Source organism: Eptesicus fuscus, chromosome 7 (genome assembly GCF_027574615.1).
Source record: "Eptesicus fuscus isolate TK198812 chromosome 7, DD_ASM_mEF_20220401, whole genome shotgun sequence".
Classification (NCBI taxonomy): Eukaryota; Metazoa; Chordata; class Mammalia; order Chiroptera; family Vespertilionidae; genus Eptesicus; species Eptesicus fuscus.
In genome coordinates this window covers 16,729,222-16,753,122 of record NC_072479.1, presented here as the reverse complement: position 1 = coordinate 16,753,122, position 23,901 = coordinate 16,729,222, and the positions used below count along the sequence as shown (strand labels likewise).

Here is a 23,901-nt window from a genome sequence, read left to right as displayed (position 1 = left end):
CTGGCCGAGAACCAGAGGACCAGGTTCTAGTCGTATCTCTGGTGCTGGGGAACTGTGTGAATTTGAAAAAGCCACTTTGTCTCATTGGTCCCCATTCATGAAGTCAGGGATGTGGACAAAAGCAGGATGGCAAGGGAAGCTGCCTGGAGCACTATATATGGAAGGACTATGAGGTGGGAAAGAATTGGTGATCCATTAGCAATGTCTGTCTTGGACATAGGACACAGTCCAGGCATCATCTGTAAGTCCCTTCCATTTGAACGCTCCATGAGTTGATGATAACATTTGAAGAAGAGTGTAGAACTAGCCCTGGCACTAGGAACACTGGGAGAGACTGCCACCTGGAAAAGTCGATGCAATGATGGCCTGTGAAGATCTGCCTCCTGGCTGATTCTCAGTCCCCTCCCCCGGACTCCAGAATGCTACACCTAGTGAGGGACCCCCTCTAATGGAATGTCAGAATCCCACATGGTGTATTCAGTGCCACTTCCAGCACAGTGTTCCATCGCGCTCTCTGAATCAGATCATGATGTGTATTCCAATTGGCACTATATTCCAATGCACAAATATAGTAAACTCTAACAGGAAACATCCCTGCAGTGGGAGATCCTCACAATGTAATGTGCTATAATCAGATGGTGAACTCCAAAAAGACCACCCTCCTTTATAAATAAGACAGTGGGTTCCAGCAGGGAGTCGCTTCACAGCGTGGCATGTTCCAGCGGGACCGTCTTTAGCCCACCAGGAGGAGCTGCTTCCGCTGAGAGGAGAGAGGAGGGAGTCTTGCCTTCGCTGGGGGTGCCCCAGACATCGCAGGCTGGGGGTGCCCCAGACATCGCAGGCGTTCTCAACAGGGCTGTGGTGGGGACAGAAGCGAAAGCTGTCCACTGGGGGGAGAGGGTGGCCCTGACCCCAGGTTCCTGGCTCAGGAGCCCCCTGGCTTTCAGCCACATCCTATAAGTGGGTCTCTTTCTCCCCAACTATCAGTCCCTCCTTCACTGGGGAGGGTCCACAGTCCTGGCTGGTGCCACCATCCAGATACAGGTGTTGCTTGGGCTGTGGCAGGCTGGGGTCAGGGGTGATGAGCTGTCGCAAGCGCTGTGGAGAGAAGCGGGAATGAGTGGGTATTGTTGGTGAGAGAAGCAAAGATGCTTTCTCGTGTCTGTATCTTCAAGGCCCAGCACAGAGCCAGGAACATGGGGGCAGCTCAGGACCATATGAGTGAATAAATAAAAAAATATTTTGAGAAGAGAGAAGAGGCAATAATATGGTGATTAAGAGTGTGAACTAGGTTCCACTTCTGGCTCTGTTATTTGTGCAATCTTAGGCAACCCATTTAACCCCTCTCTGCCTCATCTGTAAAATGAGGATTATAAGAGTACATCCTCATAGAACAGTGTCTGACACAGGGTAGGGCATCAATAAGTATCTATTTTTTGTTCTTCTTATTATTACTAATTTTCTTACTATTATATGCTCAATACATATCTATTATTATTTTTACTAGTAGTAATACTGCATTACTATCATTATTGGTGTTTGTGGTATCATCTCCCTCGCCCTTCTTGCCTTGATTGCTGATGTGAGGGCTGGAGTCATGACAACCTTCTTGTGACGATGAGGTGATACGCATACAATGAAGACACAACATGCTCACGAAGGCAGTGCAGGAATATAGGATGAGTCTGGTCCCTAATGTCCTCTTTAAGCAGCTGAACAAAATGCCAGCAACCCCTGTCTCTGATCTTCTTGATGTGTAAGAAAAAAATAAGCCTATTTGCTTATTGCAGGTTGAGTTTTCTGCTACTTGTATGCCAGATAGATTTCTATATTGTAATGTCTTTGTGAGACACTGACTATATACTCTTCCAGGAGGCCTCTTGCACATGGTTCCCCACAAGGTTAAGGTAAGAAAAGACGCCGGGAGACTGTGTGGAATGAACCATGATAGCCACTTATCAGTTTCCTGAGAGCAAGGCATCTGTGCTCTGTAAGCCTCTGTGTCTGGGCCATTTATGTTCTTCTTTGTGACTTAGTTTCCCCTTAACCCTTTGACAGTTGACCATTGGTTGTCCTGCCTCGATGATCTTTTAGAGGTCAGATTCTAAAGGTCTACGACTCTGGGACTTTCTAATGTTTCTGAACATGAAACGATTAGACTGATCTTCAAAGACCTTTCTCTTTAAGGTTCTATTTGACTGAAGGGCTGCCCCACACTCATAGCTGGGCCCCAGCTGTAGTGTGCTGATCGAGACCCACCTCTCTCAGTGCCCTCTTGAATGCATCACTTCCCTCAGCAGCCCTACCTTCTTGAAGGTACCCTGGGTCTTCAGGAGGGTAATGATGATGAAGAGTGGGACGCAGACCATGGAGGAGAGAGCCAGGAACCAGCCAATGGAGTATCCCCAGGGAGGGTACACATAGATGTTGTTGTATTTGAGAGGTGTGTACTTGCTCAAGGAGAAGAAGAAAGTGGCCTAGAAAGAGTGGGGCAGAAGGCAGGGTGGTCAGACACAGATGAGACAGAGCCAATGAAATTCTCTCCTCTCTACTTAAATACACAGTGACATAGGACAACTTAAATACACTGTGGTACATTTGCAAATGGATTTTGCTTTAAAAAAGTAAAAGCCATTTGCAAATCGTGGGCCTAGGCATCACTCACATCAAAGACTGAGACAGGAGGAGACATAAAGGAAAGGAAGAGAGACGGAGGAGCTCTAAGCAGACCAAGAGACCAATACCTGGGAAATCGGGCAGATGGCTGGAGATGCTGTGAGAAAGGGATGGAGAAGGAATAGGAATAGATGATAAAGACAGTAAAGCAAACATATGGAGAGATAGCCCCAGAAAAGAAGGGCCAAGGGAACCAATACATCGGAGGGAATGGACCAGCCTCCCAAGATCACTGGACAGGCAGGGACAGAGCCCCAGAACTCAGGCAACCTGTTCCTCATCCCCGCTGAGTCTGCTGCAGGCGGGAGGGAATAAAGGGGTAGCTGGGTGAGCACATACCAGGCAAAGTCCAGGGGTCAGGATGAGCCAGGAGATCTTTACCAGGGGCCATGGCCGGTAGCCAATCATGTCCTCAATGTTGTCATAGAAACGGTCTGCCCCTGCCCAGGCACAGTGGGGGAAGAATGAGAACAGAAGGGTGGGGACAGCTCATGGGTATTTGGGAAGGACTCACTTGGTAGCTCTTCCCCCGACTCTGTGAATGAGATGGGTCCCTGGCACCCCAGACACTGTGCTGGGAGTTGGGGAGGGAGAAGGAGCTGCCACCAACAAGCCAGGGGCCCTGGGGTCACCCAAACTCTGGGTGCAGTCTCTGTCCCCCTGTCATTGGGTGAAGACTCCACAGTCCTAACCACAGAAGAGGGTGAGAGCCTACAATGGGGCTCGGTGCTATATACACAGATGCTTGTTTATCCGCATAGCAAAGATGAATTCGGTTTCAAGTCAAAACACAAAACAGCAAGTGCGCACTGCTCAAGCAGATCCTTTCCGCTCTGATAGAGCCAGATCTCCACGGGAAGGGAGGGGAGGGAAGGGGAGGGGAGCAGAGGCGAGAGATGGCAGGATGGGGCGGGAAGGGGGAGATCACTACTGGGAAGCCTAATTCTAGACTCCAGAGGAAACCCCTGCATTCTCAGTCACGCATGGGGAGAGGGTTGACTAGTGCACATGAAAACACTGATGTGTGGTTTTGTTTGATGTCCTCAGGTGTTCACATTTGCTCTATCTTCTAAGAAGTGAAGAGTCCCTGATTGGTAAAGACATTTAGAAGACCCCCTCTAGCCGCCACTCACCAAGAAAAAAGATTTTCCCTCTGGCCACCATTAAAGAGTCATTCCTCTGGCTTGTAAAATTCTCCCCAGTTAAAAACCAAATACTCTTGAGTAGGTTTTACATATTAAGACTCATCAGCCATTTACACCTCACTGTGGTTGAGTTCATCAGACCCTCTCTGAGAACCAAGTTTTGAAAAGGAGGAGGGACAATCGGGAAGACATCAGGTGCTTGAATGAGAAGGGAGAGGACATCTCCAAGGAGCGGAAAGGACACCAAATAGGAAGACGGAGGGCAGCAAAATGAAAGCATTCCTACTTATAGCTTGTTACAAGGCCCCAGTACATGGCACCCCTTATCCTCTCTGCCCTGAGCTTTGTGACTTTGGCAATGTGTCCCCCCAACCTGGGTGCAGTGGAGCCAGACAGACCTGGGGTATGATGACGTCTCCTCCACTTACTAGCTGTGTGAGCTCAGGAAAGAGCCATAACTCTCTGAGCCTCACCTTCCCCGGTAAAGCGTTGCTGTACAGGTTGGGACGTAGCAAGTGCTTGCACATAGCAGTGCCCTGGATCAGTAGCTAAAGGTCTCTCCCCACAATAACAGCGTGGGTCTGACAGCACTCAGCACCGTGGGTTAGTTATCGCACGGCCGAGGGGCCGGGGCTGTGGGAAAAGTCAATGGAAGGCACAGTTCACCTTCGTGTGAGAAAGAAATGCATAACAGCCAAAACAGAAAAGGAATGGCTTTCCTGTTTATGGAAGAATTCAAGCAAAATCTGGGCGATAACTTCATAAGGGACCGTGGGATCTGCACAGGATCAGAATAAATGGCCCCGAGGGTCTCTTTTAACTACAGCTCCCGCCGGGAAGGATCTCTGGCAGCCTCTGTACCAAAGAAAAACCAAGCTGCCCACGGATATCTATAACGGCCCTCACCCCTCAAGGAGCTCAGCGTTGTCATTACCCCCGCTCTTCTTGCATCACCCAAAACGCCTGGGTTCCCAGCGATGGATGCACTTACCACGTGAAAGGAACCAGGGCAGCGGCACAAAAACACAGAAATCAGAGCTAGCACACCCTGGCCCTCATCCGGGCAAGTCCCACCCTTAGCTGGGTTCCAGAGCACCCCCCGCACCCCCACCGCCAACCCACTTACCATACACCCAGCTGATGCAGATTACTTCCGACATTGCGAGGAAAAGCAGGCAGATGCCGCTGGAAGCGTAATAATCAAACAACTGGAAGACGTACATCCCGCCCTGTGGAGAAGGGCGGGGAGCTGAGGACTTGGCCAGTGAGGAGCAGGGACCACGCGCCACCACACAGCAACAGGGCAAGCCTCTGTCCACGGCTTCCTCCCCTGCCCATGGGAAGTTACTCCTTTCCTCCAGAAGGCGTTTGCTCTACCTCTCCCTGCCTCCTGGCCCCTCACGTAACATCAGGGCAACAATTCTCACACCTGCAAGGATGCTGGGACTGTGGTGGACATACACTGTTTGTTTGCCCAGCATTCCTCTCCCTGCTCCAGGCCTGAAGGAGAGGCATGGCTGGACGCTGGCCACGCTCTCAGGAAAAGGGTGCTGTCTCCTGTGGGGTGGTTGGGTGGCAGAAGTTACCTTCTTTACTATCAGGAGGGCCATCTGGCTAAGAATGAAGTCACTAGAGGAAAGGGAACCGGGAGATAGAGATGGGCACTTCTGACCATGCCATTAGAGCAGCTGGGTCTAACCATAGATAAAACAGAGTATTTCTACTTGACCCCCAAACTCCCCTTTCTGCTTAAGCCAGCTTGTGTTTGGTTTCTAAAACCAACACAGAGCTAACAAACAGAGATGGGTCCTACTGTGTGGTCCCTACAATCTCACTGTGAGGTGTCAACACCGCTGGTCAGCAGGTGAGAAAAGTGTGGCTCTGAGAAAGGTCAGCGGTGTCCCCATGGCTCCCTCACCCTGGAGCTCGGCCGCAGGCGCCGCCCCTGCTCACCTCGGTGACCAGGAGGAGCCCTATCAGGTAGCACAGGATGGAAATGGCGAGGATGAGGAGCTCTCGCCGCCCGCTCCTCCGGAGCTGCCTGGGGAACATGTCCACGGAGGCTGTCACCAGGCACTCCACACAGACAAACTGTGGGCCAGGAGGGAAGCTGAGTGAGAGGGGCCCTGCCCTTGGGCCTTCCCCAGCACAGCCTTGCCCCGGCCTCCTCTCACCCCGCTAGCCCTGCTGATGCAGGAGTGTAGGGAGGGGGGGGGGAGGGGGGGGCGGGTACAAAGGGCAGACATGGGTGATGGCCAGGGGTGAGGCCATCTCTGCCCTGGGCCACAGATCCACACAGAGGGCCCAGCAGTGAGACTTGGAGAGCGGATATGTGTTCTGTCCCCAAGGCTGTGGGGGAAGGATGGGCAGCTTGAGCCAAGTATCTGGAAGGAGGCAGGAGGGACATTTGGGAGGTGCATCCAAGCATGGGGAAGGGTCAGGTGAGGGGGAACAAAGCAGTGGGCCCCCTTAACAAAGAGGGTCTCGAGATCTGGGGTCACCCAACTAACCCCAAGGACAAGCCCTGGACAGCAGAAAGGGCCTTCAAATGTATGGTCAGGGCAAGAAGAGTTAGAAGGAAGGTAATGCAAGGAAATGCAGAAGCTGAAAAGTCAGTCACCAGGGCAGCGCTGGGCAGGGATGGGCAGGGCAGGGCTGGGCAGGGCAGGGCAGGGCTGGGCAGGGCAGGGCTGGACAGGGCAGGAATGGGCAGGGCAAGGCAGGGCAGGGCAGGGCTGGGCAGGACAGGGCATGGCTGGGCTGGGCAGGGCAGGGCAGGGCAGGACAGGGCAGGGCTGGGCAGGGTTGGGCTGGGCTGGGTGACAAACCTGGCTGTCTAGCCCTAGGAAGATGAGCATGATGAAGAAAAGGCAGGACCACAGCTGGGATAAGGGCATCATAGTCACAGCCTTAGGGAATGCGATGAAGGCCAGACCAGGACCTGCCAGGACACAACACAATCAGGTGAGCCTAGGGCTCTCACTGCCCTCAGGGAAGGGCCCTCTCCAGAGGCACTGTGTATGCGCATGTGAGTATGTGTATGTGCATGTGAGTGTGTTTATGCATGTGAGTATGTGTGTGTGCATGGTGTGTGTGTGTGTGTGCATGTGTGTGTGTGTGCATGTAATAGGGGTAGTTCAAGAGGGCAGGGTGATTCCATTCATTATTCTGCTCTTCCCAGGTTCTGGGGAGCATGCTGTCCATCAATCCACCTTTCTCCATCCATGCATGCAACTGTGGGTCCATCCACCCATCCGTCCCCGCCTCCCTCCCTTCCAGGGTTATGGAGGCCCTGCTATGTGCCAAGCACCGCCCTCAATGCTAAAAGGCTCATAGGACCCCTGCTTTCCTGTAGGAGGATCTGTGTTCTGACCCTCCTTCCCCTCAGGTCCCGGACAGCAATGCAACACCTACCGGACTCAGCCACTTCAGAGATGGGCACCGCCTGCTCTTGGGACATGAAGCCCAGGATGGAGAAGACCACAAACCCAGCCACAAAGCTGGTGGCACTGTTCAGGAAGCAGAGGGCAATGCAGTCCCTGCAGGCGGGTGAATGCAGATAAAACAAAGAAAAAGGGAGAATGAAATTCATTATTTGAGGAGAGATCAGAAGACAGTAAGAGTGTAAGAAAAGGAAGAGTGAACAGGAAGAAAAACAGGAAGAAAAGGACAAACAAGGGGTTTCAGAAGGCTTGGGGAGGGGAGGGAGACAGAAGAGGGAGGAAGAGAGAAATTCCGTCTGGGAAACGAACCCAGAATGCCAATTTCACACAACCTGTTGCTCCTGATAATAAAGAAGGAAGTCTTGGGCCCACTGCAGGACCCGCCCTCCTCAGACTCGGGCAGGCAGGGTCCCCCAGGGCCCCTCGCCCATGTCCCTACCTGTAGCAGTTGTTGTGGTACTTGTTGTAGCTGCCCAGAGCTGTCAGGCACCCCTGACAGATGGCAAAGGAGAAGAAGATCTGGGTGCCCGCGTCCATCCACACCTACAGGGACCCCAAGAAAGTGGTGAGGGAGAGCGGAGGGAGCCTGCTCCGTGTCCCCAGAGAGTCCCTTAATCCCAACTCTTCGTGAGCACACCCTCCTCTCACAGGCAGGGTCCATCTGTAACTTGGTTCTGTGGGCACTAGGTGAGCACCAAATAAGAGTGTGTTACTTGGAATTCTTAGGTGGAGTCTGTCACCCACGGCAATGCCCCCAGAGAAGGTGAGGACCTCTGCAAGGGGAGCCAAGAGGCCTTTGCTCAATTCAACAATCAGAGTGTGCCTTAGGCAGCCACGCTGGGCGTAGGGGCCACGGCACTGAAATAGAGAGAAGAAACGCCAAGCATCTTGGGGGTGGAGGGAGTGGAGACAAAGAATGTGCTCAGACAAGTCCTAGAGCAGGAAATACAAATGATTGATAAATATGTGGGGAAATATCCAACCTTGCAGTCATAAAAATTTTTTAAATAAACCAACAATATAATATTATTTTGGCCTATCAAGTTATCAATGATTAAAATAACTCATAATCGAGCTCCCGTGGGCCCTGCTGAAACGCCGGCAGTGGAAGTCTGCATCTCTGCAGTGGGACAGTTCAAGAACCTGAAAATGGGCACACTCTTTGCCTTAGTATTTTCACGTCTAACTACTGTCAGGAAATAATGACCAGAGATGTGGTCAAAGATTTAAACACAGGTGTTCATTGCAGCCGTACATACAATCGTAAGAAAACACATGGCCTATATGTCCCAAACAGGGGAAGGGGTGAGTAAATGACGATACTGGCCCCAGGTGTGACGCTCAGAGGCATGAGCCCACCCTCGCCAGCTCTACAGGCTCCCCAGCACTTCCTGGGACCTCAGGACGTGATGGGTGAATGAATGGATGGACGGATGGATGGATGGAGGAAATATTATGCGAGTGTTAAAAATGGCATTTACAAATGAACTAAATAACATGAAAAATGCTTAAATATAAGTGAAAAAAGATATATCTCTATATACACTGAGTAGCCAGATTATTATGACCTCTGAACGCATAATAATCTGGCCACTCAGATTATTAGAGGCCCGGTGCATGAATCTGTGTATGGGTGGGGTCCGGCCAGCCTGGCCAGAGGGAGGAGACATGAGCGGTTGGCCAGCTTGCCTGCTGGTCGAACTCCTGGTCGAGGGGAAAATTTGCATATTAGCCTTTTATTATATAGGATATACACTGAGTGGCCAGATTATTATGCATTCAGATATCATAACAATCTGGCCACTCAGTGTATAATTATCTCAACTATGTTATCGCTCTCTCTCTGCTTCTCTCTCTCTCTCTCTCTCTCTCACACACACACACACACCATCCAGCTAGGAAAAAATGATGGAAGGAAATATACTAAAATACTAACAGAAGCCCTGGCCAGTGTTCCTAAGTGGTTAGAGTGTCGGCCCAGCACCAAAGGGGTGGGTTTGATTCCCAGTCAGAGCACTTGTGGGAGGCAACCAATCGATGTATGTCTCTCACATCAGCGTTTCTCTCTCCCTCCCTCTCTCTCTCTCTCTCTCTCTCTGGCCTTCCCTCCCTCACTCACTCCCTTCCACTCTCTCTGAAAAGCAATGAAAAAAATATCCTCAGGTGAGGATTTAAAAAAAAAAATCAAAATGCTAACAGAGACTGTAGCTGAGTGGTGGGTTTTTAGTTCCTTTTCATGTTAAGTTTTCTCCAGTGGACACTTACTGCCTTTAAACCAGGAGGAAAAAGTACAGATCTGGTTTGGGATGAGAGACTTTTGGGAAAATGATCCCCAGCACAGTTCCTACCTGGGGGTCCTTCAGGCGAGACAAATCTGGCTTCAGGTAATAGATGATGCCCTCATAGGCTCCGGGAAGTGTGACGCCTCGAATCAATAGGATGATCAGCATCAGGTAGGGAAACGTGGCTGTGAAATAAACAACCTTGGAGGAAAGCAGGTCAAAGTCACTCCTAGTGCGGTCAGCAGCCAGGAGGTGACAGGGACCTGCAGTGGTCTTCCTGTCACCCCTCCCCGGGAAGCACGAGCCATACCTCGCTCAGTGTCCAACACCTGAGAGACATCTGAGAGGGATGGACACATAAACTTTCTGCACCTTTCATTCCACGTTCCTGGGGGTGTTGGGCCCCCAGCAGAGTGTGAGATACACACCAACAGGGCCAGGGGGAGGAGGAAGGGCAGGGAGGGGTACGAGTTTCCAGCCGTAACATTTCAAAGACTATTTTTAAATCCAGAATCTGGTCTCCCTTAACCCCTTATTCTGGCTGTTCTCCGAATGTCCCTTGGGAGGATGGCCTCCCTTCACCGGGGGCGGGGCGGTGAGGGCAGGTTTGTACAGTGATCTATGAGGAACGGAGAATGTATTTTCCAGGCTGAAGGCTGGGGAGCAGCAGTGGCCTGAGCTCCAGGTATCCTGGAGCCACTCAGAGAGGAATCCACGCTGCCCCTGGCCAAGCTCAGCCCCTTACCAGGTGGTGGCAGAGTCCTTGTTATTATTATTACTATGGCTATTTTGTCATTACTGTCACTGTTTCATTATTATTCCAACAATCCATGGAATGGGGGGTGGGGTGCTGCAGGAGCAGGCTAGTCAAAGAAGTCAGGGCCTGTCTGTTCCTGGCTTTAAAGAGCATGAGTCCGTCTCAGCCTCTCTGGGTTGGAAATAATGCTCAAAGCTGAACTGTCTCAGTGCAATAAGCACTGTGGTCCATTCTTGGCTACAACCCCTTCAGTGACTGGAAACTCGCCACCTCAAAGGCAGGTCTGTGTGCTAGCTCAAGCTAAGCATTGTCTTGATGTGTTTGCTGTTAAATACAGAAAGCAAGTCATAAGAGTGTCTGATCCAGTCCTGACTCATTTGGTTGGAGCATCTTCCCATGCCTCAAAAGGTTGTGGGTTCGATTCCTGCTCAGGGCACATACCCCAGTTGTGGGTTCGATGTATACAGAGGCAACCAATCGATGTTTCTCTCTCCTTCTCTTCCTTTCTCTCTAAAATCAATAAAACAAATCCTCAGGTGGGGATTAAAAAAAAAAGAGTGTCTGATCCTAACTGTGTGATATATACACGTACTAGACACAGCTACACACATACACACGAATAAAGGAAACTAGAAGGCAACACAGCAAAAGGTTAACAGAGGGATTCGTATATCCAACCTGCCATCGCGCTGATGGCTTGTACAATGCTTAGCTCTGACAGTGGGCCTTTTATGTTTCTGATTTTGCTCTGCATATTACTTACATGAAGAGGCCTTTCAAAATCATATCGGAAAAGGAAGGCTTTCCTTGTGTTGAACTAAACTCTGCCTTCCTACGATTTCCCATGTTCTCATGGGGCCTCTCCCTTAAACTACGCTTTCTTTCCGTTCTCCAGAGGGACGCCGTGAGTGTCCCTAGGGGCTCTGGGGCCGCAGAGAGCTTACCAGGAACCAGAGACCTCACCTTGCCTGTGGTCTTGACCCCCTTCCAGATGCAGAAGTAGCAGATGATCCAGGCAAGCAGGAGGCACAGGGCCAGTTCCCAACGCAGGGCTCCCAGGTCGTGGATGCCTGCAGTGATGCCCAGAACACGTCTCCTAATGAGTGGAAAAATAAATAAAGAGGTGAAAGGCTAAAGGGACAACTTGCCTCTGTCATCAAGTCTCCTGATTCTCAGAGCTGACCCCACAGATCTCATATTCCAGGCTTCCCCTGCCCCCACCCACTCCACCTTCCCATGTTCCTGCCATGTTCCCACCTGTTGTCTGTCTGCCCCTGGCTGTTAGAAGACCAAATCACGTAATACCATAGGTATCTTTGTCTTTCTAACTCATTCAGATCTCTCTGTTGGAGAGAGAGAGAAAGAGAGAGAGATGGGGAGAGGTGAGGTAAGGAATGTATAAATGAGTATATGGAGAGTAAATATTTATACGTGCAGGTTGATGAGCAAGTATATGGGTATCAAGTGGAGGGGTTGAGTGTATAATAGTGCCTAAAGATGTGTACAGGAGTGATGGAAATGTGTGAGAGTGTGGGCACAGGTAGGTGTGAGGGTATAAGTGGTCATGTGGGAAAGTCAATGTGTGAGTGTAGGGTCTGCCAATTTCTGTGGTGTAAATACTCCCACCTTGGTCAATGTGACTGAACATGGAGTTGGGTTGGGATGTGTACAATCAGCTCTCCTAAGTGGGTCCAGACTGTTTCCAGTACACTAGTGGACATGTGTGGGTAGATGTGCAAGTCTTGGTGGGTGTGTAGGGTACAGGGGATGTGAGGGTATAGGGTGGATAAATGTGTGAGTCTGGGTGAACATAGATGGATTTGGGAGACGTAGGTGAACAACTGTGGGTAGATATGAGCGTCCCCTCATCTCTCAGTGATGTGTGGGGTGGGGGTAAGTGCTGGAAAACATGCACAGAGAGCCTTAAACTTGCGCCCCAGGCCTCAGACATCCAAATTTCCTCTGCTTGAGGCCCCTTGGCCCGTGGCAACCAGGCCCACCACCTACTCCCAAAATTCTATGACAGGTGAGGTGAAGTTCTCAGAGGTTGTCACTGTGTTGGCTCCTGAGTGGTTCAGAAAGTCCATGCAGTGCTCTGTTGGGGAAAAGGTGAGGCGTGCATTAGCCAGGGATGAGATAGGAAGAGATGCCCTCACACCCTAGTACCCCTGTCCCTCTGGTCTTGCGGCCTGGTGGTTGCCAACATTCCAGATCCCAAGAGCTTCCTTTGAAGCCCCCACATCCAGAGTGTCAGGAATTGGCTGCTCAGGTGGTTCGTGGGCTCAGCCCCCTACCCCATATGCCTCATTCTGCTCTTGTTCCAGCCCACCAACCTCTGACACAATCCAGCCACCACAAGCCCAGCCCCTAGGGAGAGACTATATCCCACGAGGTAAAACGATAGATACCTGTGTTCCAGGTATTGGTACAGGTTGTCCAGGGCAGCTCAGAGGTGAAGGAGCTGAACAGATAGAAGAGGGCCCAGGCGAGAATGATGATGTAGTAGACATTCAAATAGGACTCAATGACCACAGACGCCAAACCAATGCCTTCCGGAGTGGGGGAGGGGCGGGAAGCAATAAGAGAATCCATGAGATCAATGTCAGCCCCCAAAAGTCACCTAGAAACTGCCAGTTATGATTAGGATACTAGGTGCTACACAAAGAGAACCAGGTTTTATTTATTGGCCTGAGAAGCCATTTACAGACTGTTTTCCTAAGTAAGAAAAGCAGGTTACAGAACACTATCCTAAACATCCTCCCATTTTTATAATATACTAGAGGCCTGGTGCACAAAATTCATGCACTGGGTCCCTCAGTCCGGCCTGCGCCCTCTTGCAGTCCAGGAGCCCTTGGGGGATGTCAGTAGTGCTGCCGAGGAAGCTGGAGAGGCTCCTGCCACCACTGCTGCAGGTGAGCAGGCTCAGGGCTTCTGGCTGTGGGAGCGCACTGACCACCAGGGGGCAGCTCCTGCGTTGAGCATCTGTCCCCTGGTGGTCAGTGCACATCATAGCGACCTGTCCTTCTGCTATTTGGTCAATTTGCATATTAACCTTTTATTATATAGGCTATTTGATGTTGTTGTTTTTTATGAGAAAAATTCTGGAAGGATGGGCATCCAAAAATTAACAAGTGGTTCCCTAGGTCAGTGATTTTTCAACCTTTTCCTTTTCATGATGCACATAAACTAATTACTAAAATTCTGCAGCACACTAAAAAATATATATTTTTGGCCGACCTGACAAAAAAAAGTAGGTATAACTTTGATTCATTCACACCCAACAGCTATAGTTGTGCTGGCTGTTGTCATTTTTTAACTTGACAGTCTAAGGGAAAAGAGGTCAGTGTCCCTAACTAAACAGTCAGGAATTGCATGTTTTAAAAATTCTTGAGGCCCACGAGTTGAAAGTCGCTGCTCTAGGTTATAAGATTTGAGTTCACTCCTTACAGTTTTTTTTTTCTTTTTGCCTATCTGCATTTTCTAGTTTTTCTAATTACCATCATACACCACTTGTAACATTTTTAAAGGGTGGGAAGAACACAGGAGTAAGTATGGAAATTTTGGTAAGAATCTGTCTCAAAATAAGAGCCCAAACCAGAAGAAAGCAGCAAGGAAAAGAGCGGTCCAGACCCGTGGAGCCTGCTCAGCCTAAATGCCATCTCCCCCTGGGGGGCAAGTGTGGGCGGCGAGTGACGCGTGTCATTCGAACACCGAGCAGCAGTGGGGGCTTAGGGTGCAGCCAGCCTCCTGGGCCGCCCCTAGGAGACTGGGGGTGGGACGGCTCGAGAGCAGGAGCAGTCACCCACCCACCCCGCCTTTGCCACGTTGGGTTAAAAGTAGCACAGCGCTGGCCGCGGTTAGTCTCGAGGTGTGAGAGCCAGCGGAGGGGCGGGGGCAGGGGCGGGGGCCGCCCAGGAGAGGAGCTGCTTGTTCATCCTGCCTCGCGTCCAGGAGGGTGTCAAACTCAAGAACTAACTAAGGAAGAAGGTGGGAGACCTAGACAGCCAGCCGAGGGCTGGTGGAACAATCCACGCTGACTGGCAACAACGCCCCCGCCCCCATCCGTGCCGGACCCAGATTCCCATTGGCCTGGCCAACTCCGGAGGGTTGGAGGGGGGGGGGGGGGGAGGCGGGGACGGGGACAGAGACAGGACAGCCTCGGGTTGGGCCACGGGAGGGGACGTGGCGAGGGCTCCCGACAGCGAGGGGGTCCCCGAGGAGCTGGCAGCCGCCAGGCGGGGTATTGAGTGCGAACAGAGCCGCGCACCAAACAGGCAGCCGCTGTGCGCGGAACGCGCGGTGCTCCCACTGCCGCCCACCCAGGAGCCCCGCCCGCTCGGAGGCCGGCCGGCCGCCCGGCTGGAAGGGCCCGCCCATCTCTGCGGGTGGGGATGGGGTGGAGGAAGCAGGCGCCCGCGGGTAAGCTGAGGGAGGCGGTGGCTGTGGGTGAGCTGAGGGGTGAGTTTCTCCGGTGCCTCGCCCGGGCGCTCAGGCTCCCCGGGAGGGTGGCCGTGGGGCGGGGCGGGGCAGTTGGGCACGTACAGGGCAGGTGGTACGCAGCCTGAACCGTCCCACCAACATAGGCGCACACACCTGGAGTGAGCCTTTGCCTGAGACCTTAGGCCTTGGGGTCTCTCCAATTGGGAAAAGAAGAAGGGAGCAGCAGTCTCCCCCCAACCCCCACCCAATGCCGGTTCTGCGCCCCGGCCCATGGCGCCCCTGTCGAAGTTAGTACCTGTGTGCTCGAGAGGCCAGCCCTGCTTGTGCCACCTCTGAGCTGGCTTGGCCCCGGGATAGAACCCAGCTGTGTGCTCTGCCTGAAGGCACAGGACTCCTGGAGCCCCAAAACTCTGGAGTAGAACCCTGAGTGGGCCAAGCTCCACCCTGCCCCAGTCCCTCACGGGCTGCCCCCACAGGGCCCCAGGAGGCCCCAGAGGAATCGGCCAGGCTAGCCTGCCTCCCCTCCCCCAGTCAGTGGTCAGGTTCCCAGCCTGCTCAGGAGCTAGTCCCTCGCTATGCCCACTTCTGTCCAGCCTACCAAGCTGGGCAGCAGCCCTAGGCAGCCTAGGCCCTGGAGCTCCCTTGGGGGCTGACAGGAGGGAGAGTCCTCTCTCCATTTCACATATTCAAGGACCCTCTCAGGAAGGAGGAGATCCCTTGGGTTTCTCTCCCACTGGCCCGCAGGGGACTGGCCCAATCCACTTTAGGGGGGGGGGTGGTGGGAGGACACCCCAATCTGTTCACATTAGAGCCAACAGATGCAGAGAGAAGAGGGCAGGGGTTGTCCCTAACGTAATCCCTCACATAGGAAAGAGCATGAACCTTCAGCTCAGGTAGATCTGGGTTCAAATCCTTGGCAAATGACCTCATTTTTCACATCTACAAAATGAGGTGACTGGAGTTACTATTGGAAGATTAGGTGAGGAACTGCAGGGAAAGTGAAGACATGAACCCTGACACACAGGAGGGCTCAACGGGTGTTAGACATCATCATCATCACTATTATTATATACTTTGGAGGCACGTCTGGGACCACACCATAGACTAGTACACAGGAACACGTTTTCCATGAAGCTGGTGAAGATGAAGCTTCAGGGTCCCCCATTTGCAAGGCTCTGCTCCTGGTTTTTCATTTGTGACCTTGTATTGACTTTCTTGAGGAGTTCAGCATGTATAAGCCTGCTTATATTTCCTAAGTCCCCCACAGCACTTAGCACAGCATGACAGTGGTTGAATGACAGGGTAGTGAGCAGATAGGAACGGAGAGTCAACAGTGGGATGGAGGCAGGCTGGTGGCCTGCGGGGAGGTGGGCCCGGGAGAACACTTACCTTGGAGAAGGGGGCAGATCTTCCTCCAGGCTGTGACGCTCCCTTGGCTGGTGTACTGGCCCAATGCCACCTCCAAGAAGAACACCGGGATGCCACAAGTGAAGAAGAAGATGAAATAGGGGATGAAGAAGGCTCCTGCAGAGGAAGGAGAGGTATGGGCTGAGCCTTTAGCCTAGGCCTTCATCTCCCTCCTCACCCCTCCCAAGGGCACAAGTCGGCTTCCTCCTATCTGTGCCCAAGGACAGGCAGAAAATTTTCCAGTCTGAACCTTACTCAGGACAGGAAAGATCTTGGAAGGGAAATTTCGGTGGAGATCCTAATGTATGCGCTATTTATTTGCTCAGTGTGCTTCACAAATCTAGTCAATTTATTATTTTTGGAACAAAAACATGTGTTCTGTATAATTTGATATGCTTATTAAATTATCACGTTTGTTACATTTTAGAGAAAAACAAATAAACAAAAACACCTTGGAAAAATTATTTTCCCTCTAATAATTTCAGAGGGATTTTTCCCTCCACCAGGCTCTGATCTGAACTGGGCTTTCAGCAGAGAAGGCCATTCCTCTGCTCAGCCCCACTCAGGAACGGGGGTGTCAGCCAGCCAGGTGATCAGGCACTGACTACAGGCCCTGACAGGAGGCGGGACCTAACAGACATCCAGCAAATTACATATGAGTGAATTTGAAGGCAACCCTAAGCCCACAGTACCCACTTCAGTCACAAAGACATACCTCACCTCAGAAGTATACCCATGGGCCAATGGATTATTGTTTATCGCACAATAACACTTATCACTTATTTGGTGTTTACTGTATGTAAGGCACTCTTCTAAATGCTTCACCAACATCAAAATCCTCACACAACAACCCACCATTATGTCTATTCTACAGATGAAAAACTGGGGCCACTTTAAAGATTCAAAAACTAAGACACAGATGAGAGAAGTGAGGCACAAACTCAAGTGGTCTTAGTCTGTGCTCTTAACTACTACATCATAGCCCTAGTCGGTTTGGCTCAGTGGATAGAGCGTTGGCCTGCTGACTGAAGGGTTCCGGGTTTGATTCTGGTCAAGGGCACATGCCTGGGTTGTGGGCTCGATCCCCATTAGGGGATGTGCAAGAGGCAGCTGATCAATGATTCTCTCTTATCATTGACTAGAGGCCCGTGCACAGATTCGTGCACCGATTCTTGCACCGGTGGGGTCCCTCAGCCTGGCCTGCACCCTGTCGCAATCCAGGACCCCTTGGGGGATGTTGGACTGCCAGTTTCGGCCCGATCCCCACAAGGCTCAATCCCGCTCAATTCGGCCCTGCTGCACCTGCCGTGGGAGCGCATTGACCACCAGGGGGCAGCTCCTTTGTTGAGCATCTGCCCCCTGGTGGTCAGTGCGCATCATAGCAACCAGTCGTTCTGCAGTTCGGTCGATTTGCATATTCGGATTTTATTATATAGGATACTAGTGGCCCGGTGCATGGATTCGTGCACATTGAAAAGAAATTAATTAGAAGGTGGCTAATGGGGCAGGACTGGGCAAGACAGGCCAGACATGCCCTGGAGCCAACCTCCCGCAGGCCCTCCCTGGCCAGCCACACCTGGGGCAGCGCTGCGGCTCCAAGGGCATCTGCGGAGTGAGCAGGGTCCCTCCGACAGGTGGGGTCCCTCGGCCTGGCCTGCGGGGATTGGGCCAAAACTGGCAGTCTGACATCCCCTGAAGGGTCCCAGAGTGCGAGGGAGCACTCTGCAAAGTTGCTGTCACTCAGCAGCTCCTGCATTGAGCGTCTGCCCCCTGGTGGTCAGTGCACATCATACCTATCAGACGGTCGGCTGGTCAGCCAGTCACTTAGCCTTTTATATATAGAGATAGATGTTTCTATCTTCCTTTCCCTTCCTCTCTGAAATCAATATATTTATTTATTTATGTTATCATAATATGTTTTAACTACTACATTATAATGTCTCTCAAGTAATCCATATTACTTTGTAGAAAAATAGAAAGTACAAAGAAAAAGAAAGGAAAAAGCATTATATATCCTTCCAATTTCTTATAAACATACAGACATATATATTTCTTTTTTGGAAAAAAATGAGACCCTACTATATATTATTTCATAACCATTTAAAAATGTATATCATGAATTCCTTTTGATATCAGTAAATACATCTCTATGCCATCATTTTACTGGCTGTATAGTATTCCACCTTGGGCATCTGTCCTAGTTTATTTTATCAGCATGTCCTTTGGCCTTTTCTGTTGCTTCCTAAGAAAACTGCTATGATGCAGACCATCATCCACATCCTGTGCACTTGTCTAATCTGCTCCTTAGTATCAATTTCAACAGAGGAACTGGTGGGTCAGAGGGTATACACAGTTTTGGGGGTGGTTTTGCGCTTTTTTTTTTTGGTAAAATATATATTACATAAATTTTATCATTTTAACCATTTTTAAGTATACACTTCAGTGGCATTAAGTAAGTACATTCACACTGTTGTACAACCATCACCACTATCCATCTCCAGAACTTTTTCAGCCATCACAAACTGAAACTCTGTACCCATTCTCCTCTCTCCCCAGCCCCTGGTAACCACCATTCCTTTTCTCTCTAAATTTGCCTTTTCTAGGCACCTCATGTAAAATGAATCATACAGTACTGATCCTTTTGTGACTGGCTTAGTTCACTTAGCATAAGGTCTTCAAGATTCAGCCATGTTGTAGCATGTGTTAGAATATCCTTCCTTTTTTAAAAAAAATAATTTTTTGTTGATTTCAGAGAGGAATGGAGAGGGAGAGAGAGCTATAAACATCAATGATGAGAGAGAATCATTGATCAGCTGCCTCCTGCACACCCCCTACTGGGAATCAAGCCTGAAACCTGGGCACCTGCCCTGACTGGGAATCCAACTGTGACCTCCTGGTTCATAGGTTGATGCTCAACTGCTGAGCCACACCGGCCGAATTTATATATATACTAGAGGCCTGGTGCACAAAATGTGTGCACTCAGGGGGGAGGGGGTCCCTCAGCCCAGCCTACACCCTCTCATAGTCTGGGAGTCCTCGGGGGATGTCTGACTGCCACGGAGGCGGGACAGGCTCCCACCACCACCACTGAGCTCGCCAGCCATAAGCCCAGCTTCTGGCTGAGTGGCGCTCCCCTTGTGAGAGCGCACTGACCACCAGGGGGCAGCTCCTGCATTGAGCATCTGCCCCCTGGTGGTCAGTGCACATCATAGTGACCGGTTGTTCTGATGTTCAGTTGATTTGCATATTAGCCTTTTATTATATAAGATTACTCACTCTTTCATTCCTTTTGAAAGATTTTCCTCTACAGAACTATGTATTAGCTAATGATTAATCATTAGTTAATTATTAATTAATAATCCATCAACAACCATTTTAACTAATAATTATTAATTATTTTTAATTAATATATTAGTAAAAACTATATTTAACTGCCACCCAGAGCTTATGGTCAGCTTGTGATAAACATATTACCACACTGAGTTAGTACAATTCTAGCCTAAAGCAAAAAATTGACATTTAGGTCAGCCTGTGGAGTCCCCACAATGATCTATGATAAGTCGTCTAGATAAGGAAATTACTCCCTGGACCTTCACTACTACCTTCCTAAAGCCCCAAAGACCAGTGACCCCAGAGGGAGACCCCCGACGTCGCTTAGCCCCTGGCATTAAAGGGAACATGATGGAGGCAGCATGTCTTTCCCAAGTAGTTGGGTTGGGACAGAGCTAAGTGAGAACATAGGTGACAGAAAGGAACACAGAACCTGCACAGTAAATGTGATCTGGTCTTGCCATTTCCCAGGTGACCTGGCTCAGCCTGTCCCTGCACACTGTCATAGGTGCTTGTCTCTCACCCTGCCCCATGGTCAGTACAGAGGTCACGGCCACAGCTGCAGCCATCAGGCAGGACAGAGGCGGGGTGGGCACTGGAACCTGGGCTGGCATCGTCCCTTCTTTTCAGATGGCAAGGCGAGAGGCATGCAGCGATGTGGGAGCCAGCAAACCTGGCTTCCGGGACCTACTGCTGCCATCCAGCTCTGTGGTTTGGGGTGTCCTCTATGAAATGAGGGCTCTGCCTAGATCAGGGGTCCTCAAACTTTTTAAACAGGGGGCCAGTTCACTGTCCCTCAGACCGTTGGAGGGCCGGACTATAGTTTAAAAAAAACTATGAACAAATTCCTATGCACACTGCACATATCTTATTTTGAAGTAAAAAACAAAATGGCAAAAACAGCCGCATGTGGCCCGCGGGCCGTAGTTTGAGGACGCCTGGCCTAGATCATCTTTAGCTCTAGCTCTAACATCCTATGTGTCCATGAAACTGTGGCCTGGGATAAAGAAGTAGGTCACTGATCAACCGAAGGACTTGTATGCATGCATATAAGCATAACCAATGAACACAAGACACTTTGGGGGGCGGTGAGTGCATGTGCGGGGGGGGGGGGGGGGGGGCAGGGGAGGCCGGGGGAAGGTCAATGGGGAAAAAAAGAAGACATATGTACTACTATTTGTAATACTTTAAACAATAAAATAAAATTTTAAAAAATAATAAAAAGGGGCGCAGTATTGATAAAACAATAACATGGGAGAAAAATAGGAAGTAGGTCACTGCCTCTACCTCTTCTTCCTGCCTCCCCTCATCTCTGGTCCAGCATTAGTCCCCCGCTCCCAGTTTTGGCTCCGTAGCCCTGACCTGCCCAGGAAATCCTATTTCTACTTCTTTGGAGTCATTGGTTCAAGCAGTTTGTAATAATAACTGAGCAAGACACATGGTGTATACTCAGTAAAAATGTGTCGAATTAAATATAGATAGTGTTTCAAAGGATTTTCTAAATAATGGTTACCTTTAAATGAGAATGTTTCTTGTTTGTTTGTTTGTTTTTTACCTTCCAGAATATTTCTAATGTCCACTATAAACATATGTTATTTCCACCAGAGTACAGGTATTTCAAAAGGCAAGCATGGATCTGGCCAGTCGCAAGTAAATTCATAGAAATATGAAACATTCCAAACAGGTAAATCCAGAGCCACAGAAAGTAGGTTAGAGGTTGGCAAGGGCTGGCGGGAGAGGCACTAAGGAGTGACGGTAAACAGGGACGGGACTTCTTTTGGGGACGATGAAAATGTCCCAGAATTAATGGCGGTGATGGCTGCACAGGTCTGTGAATATCCTGAAAACCATTTAATTGTGCACTTAAAAGGAGTATTCTGGCCCCTCCCTACCCTGCTCCTGCTCATTTTTACTGCCAGTGCTGAAAAATAATAAAATTATCTTTCTTTAATTTAAAAAAAATCATAGACAAGATAATATCTTTCCACTGAATGAAACTCCTCAGTGGTCCCCACCTCACTCAGAGCAGAGCCTGCAAGACCTGGGCCGCTGCCCCCCGGTTCGGAGTGTTCTGCACCTGATTTCCATCCACGAGAGTCGCTCCCTCACCTCCTCCAACTCTTTAGTCTAATGTCCCCTCCTCAGTGAAACATTTCCTGGTATCTTAGTTTATACTTCAAACCCCACTCCCCCACCCTGTGGCCCCCAGCATTCTCTACCCTCTTCCCGGCTTTGCTTCTCACCATTTCACTCATCACCATTTGACATACCACATATTTTACCTATTTGTCTGCAATCTGCCACCCTTCACTAGAAGACAACATGTGGAAGATGTTCTGTTTTGCATCTAGAACAGTGGCTGGCACATGCTATGCCCACAATAATATGAGCTGAATAAATGAATGACTCCTGTCAACACTGGCACGCATACAGAGCAATGAAGGAGCTTATTAAAAACTCAGACTCCTAGGTCCTGCAGTTGCTCATTTGATCTCTGCTGTGGCCCTGTGGGGTATCATCGCCATTTCACAGAGGGGACACTGAGGCCAGTGGTGGAGCTAGAACTCGAACTCAAGTCCTCTAGCTCCATCCCAGCCTCCTTCCATTTTACCACAATGGCCAGGCAGGAGGCACCCAGGTGGGCACTGCCTGGTGATCAGGGCACAGCTCTCCCCACCGCGCCTACCTCAAAATGAACTCACCACCTCCATTTTTGTAGCAGAGATAAGGAAACCTCCAGACATTGCCCAGCCCAATGATCTCCCCGGCCACTGACAGCACAAACTCCATCTTGTTGGTCCATTGGCCCCGATCCTTCACCTGGTCCTCGCCTTCCTGGTCCAGCTTCTCCCCCTCCTCAGGGACCCAGGTGACCACAGGAGGCACGTCCTCGTGGACTGTCACTTTCCTGTCCATGGCCCCGTAATGGATCCAGAGGCCGCCGAGCTGGGAGTGGGGCTGGATGGTGAGAGAGGCACGGCCTGGTGGGAGGAGAAGGAATGAGCTGTGCAACCCCAACACATGCCTGCCATCCCTGCCTTCTCCATCCTAATCTTTCATTATTGTTGGAATGTTGCTTTAATGTTGTTGGAATGTTGCTTTAATATTGATTTTCTTCCGAAGCTCTCAATGACATTTACATCTAAAGTTACACTTTGCTCTCATGGCTCTGAAAACAAATAGGGACCAAATCTTAGCTTGCCCATTTTGCAGGTGGGAACACCCAGGCCTTGACAGATGAAGTGACTTGCCTAAACCATTTAGAACTATATTTAAACCCAGGCTTCCGGCCTTTTATTCCAGGTCCCTTTTGATCTTCACAGCCAGCCACCTGTGTGCCCCAGCTCCTCAGCCTTCAGGCCAGAAGGGATCAAGGCTGCCAGGGATGACAGGAGGTCAAAGGGCAGATGTGGCCTAAGTGACTGCATGGTTTTCTGCTGGCCAGCTGTGTGCTCATCCCTGTGCCAGAGTGATCGACCAACTCAGGGTAAACATGGGAGCCAGCTAGCTCGAGACATCTGATTGGGAGGAAAGGGGAAGGTGGGGCCTCCGAGCAAGGCCAGATGAGGACTAGGATTGGTGCCAGGACCGAGGGTAGGCCTTCAAGGGAACCCTGTTCTTTTTCTCTCGGTTGTACCTCTGTCCTGAGAACAGGGTGGGGTCCTGGTGATAGAAGGGGTCACCAGAGCGAGTCTCACTTAGTAGGTGGTCTTCTCCAGATCAGAGTGACCCCTCAAGGAAGGGGTCAGAAGTAGTTGCCTATCATAGCAGGTCGCTGCCCTTCCCTACTCTCTGCTCTACTAACGAGCCCAAAGCTCCCTGGACTTTCAGGAAAATCACGTGGGCCACTCAGCTTTACTCTGCCCTCTTGTTGTCTGTTTGTCAATGGCCACAACACAGATGGCTGCAGCCTGGTGTTGTACCTAAAAATCGCTATTTGCCTCCCCTTCTCTCTCCCCGACCCCACCATCTCCCTGAGGCTACCTCTTGCCTCTGTTTCCCTTGGGCTGCCACGAGGAGGTGCCAAGAGTGCAGAGGGAAGCACCCATCCCCCGCTGCTCCCCTACGAAGGAAGGGCGTTGGGGCATCAAGTCACTCAGAGCCACCAAGTGCTCCATGCTTCTCCATGGCTCTGCGGAAACACAGGGTCCTTTTTATTAAAAGAAGAGTCTGTGTTTATTTGTTGGTCCTTTTAACCCAGGCAACAGCCCAAGTCCAAGTTGGTTAGGAAGGTGTGGCAGGAGCCATTTGAGGTTATGGAAATTTTTGAAGGTGACTTGAAGGGTGCAGGTTATCCCAGGAATGGGAAAGCGTGTCAGGGTGAAATTCCGGTACTGGCACCTACTCAGAGGCTGCTATTGCAAGCTCAGTCCAGGCGGGAGATGAGGAGAGAGGCACACAGTGGAAACCAGAGGCCTCGG

At 50.6% G+C, this 23,901-nt stretch overlaps 1 protein-coding gene across 1 annotated transcript; it reads right to left on the bottom strand.

Annotated features, from left to right (window-relative positions):
- Positions 1-954: 954 nt before the first annotated feature.
- Positions 955-22,414, bottom strand: SLC6A12 (solute carrier family 6 member 12). The gene is made up of 14 exons (XM_054719712.1): positions 22,183-22,414; positions 16,133-16,267; positions 12,712-12,852; positions 12,311-12,398; positions 11,267-11,399; positions 9,613-9,747; positions 7,704-7,807; positions 7,236-7,360; positions 6,650-6,762; positions 5,775-5,912; positions 4,948-5,050; positions 3,016-3,116; positions 2,307-2,477; positions 955-1,098 (listed from the first exon to the last, which is right to left on the bottom strand). Exons 1-14 carry the CDS (start codon positions 22,394-22,396, stop codon positions 955-957), a joined length of 1,845 nt encoding a protein of 614 aa, XP_054575687.1. The 5' UTR covers positions 22,397-22,414.
- Positions 22,415-23,901: the final 1,487 nt, after the last annotated feature.

Bases quoted from the DNA above. Each gene is read 5' to 3' on its own strand.
- SLC6A12 (XM_054719712.1), bottom strand. From the start codon at position 22,396: ATGGACAGGAAAGTGACAGTCCACGAGGACGTGCCTCCTGTGGTCACC. The intron at 11,400-12,310 runs GTAGGTGGTGGG...TCCACTCATTAG, and splicing joins CCTGTCATAGAATTTTGGGA to GAGACGTGTTCTGGGCATCA. The intron at 7,361-7,703 runs GTAGGGACATGG...ACCCGCCTGCAG, and splicing joins TACCACAACAACTGCTACAG to GGACTGCATTGCCCTCTGCT.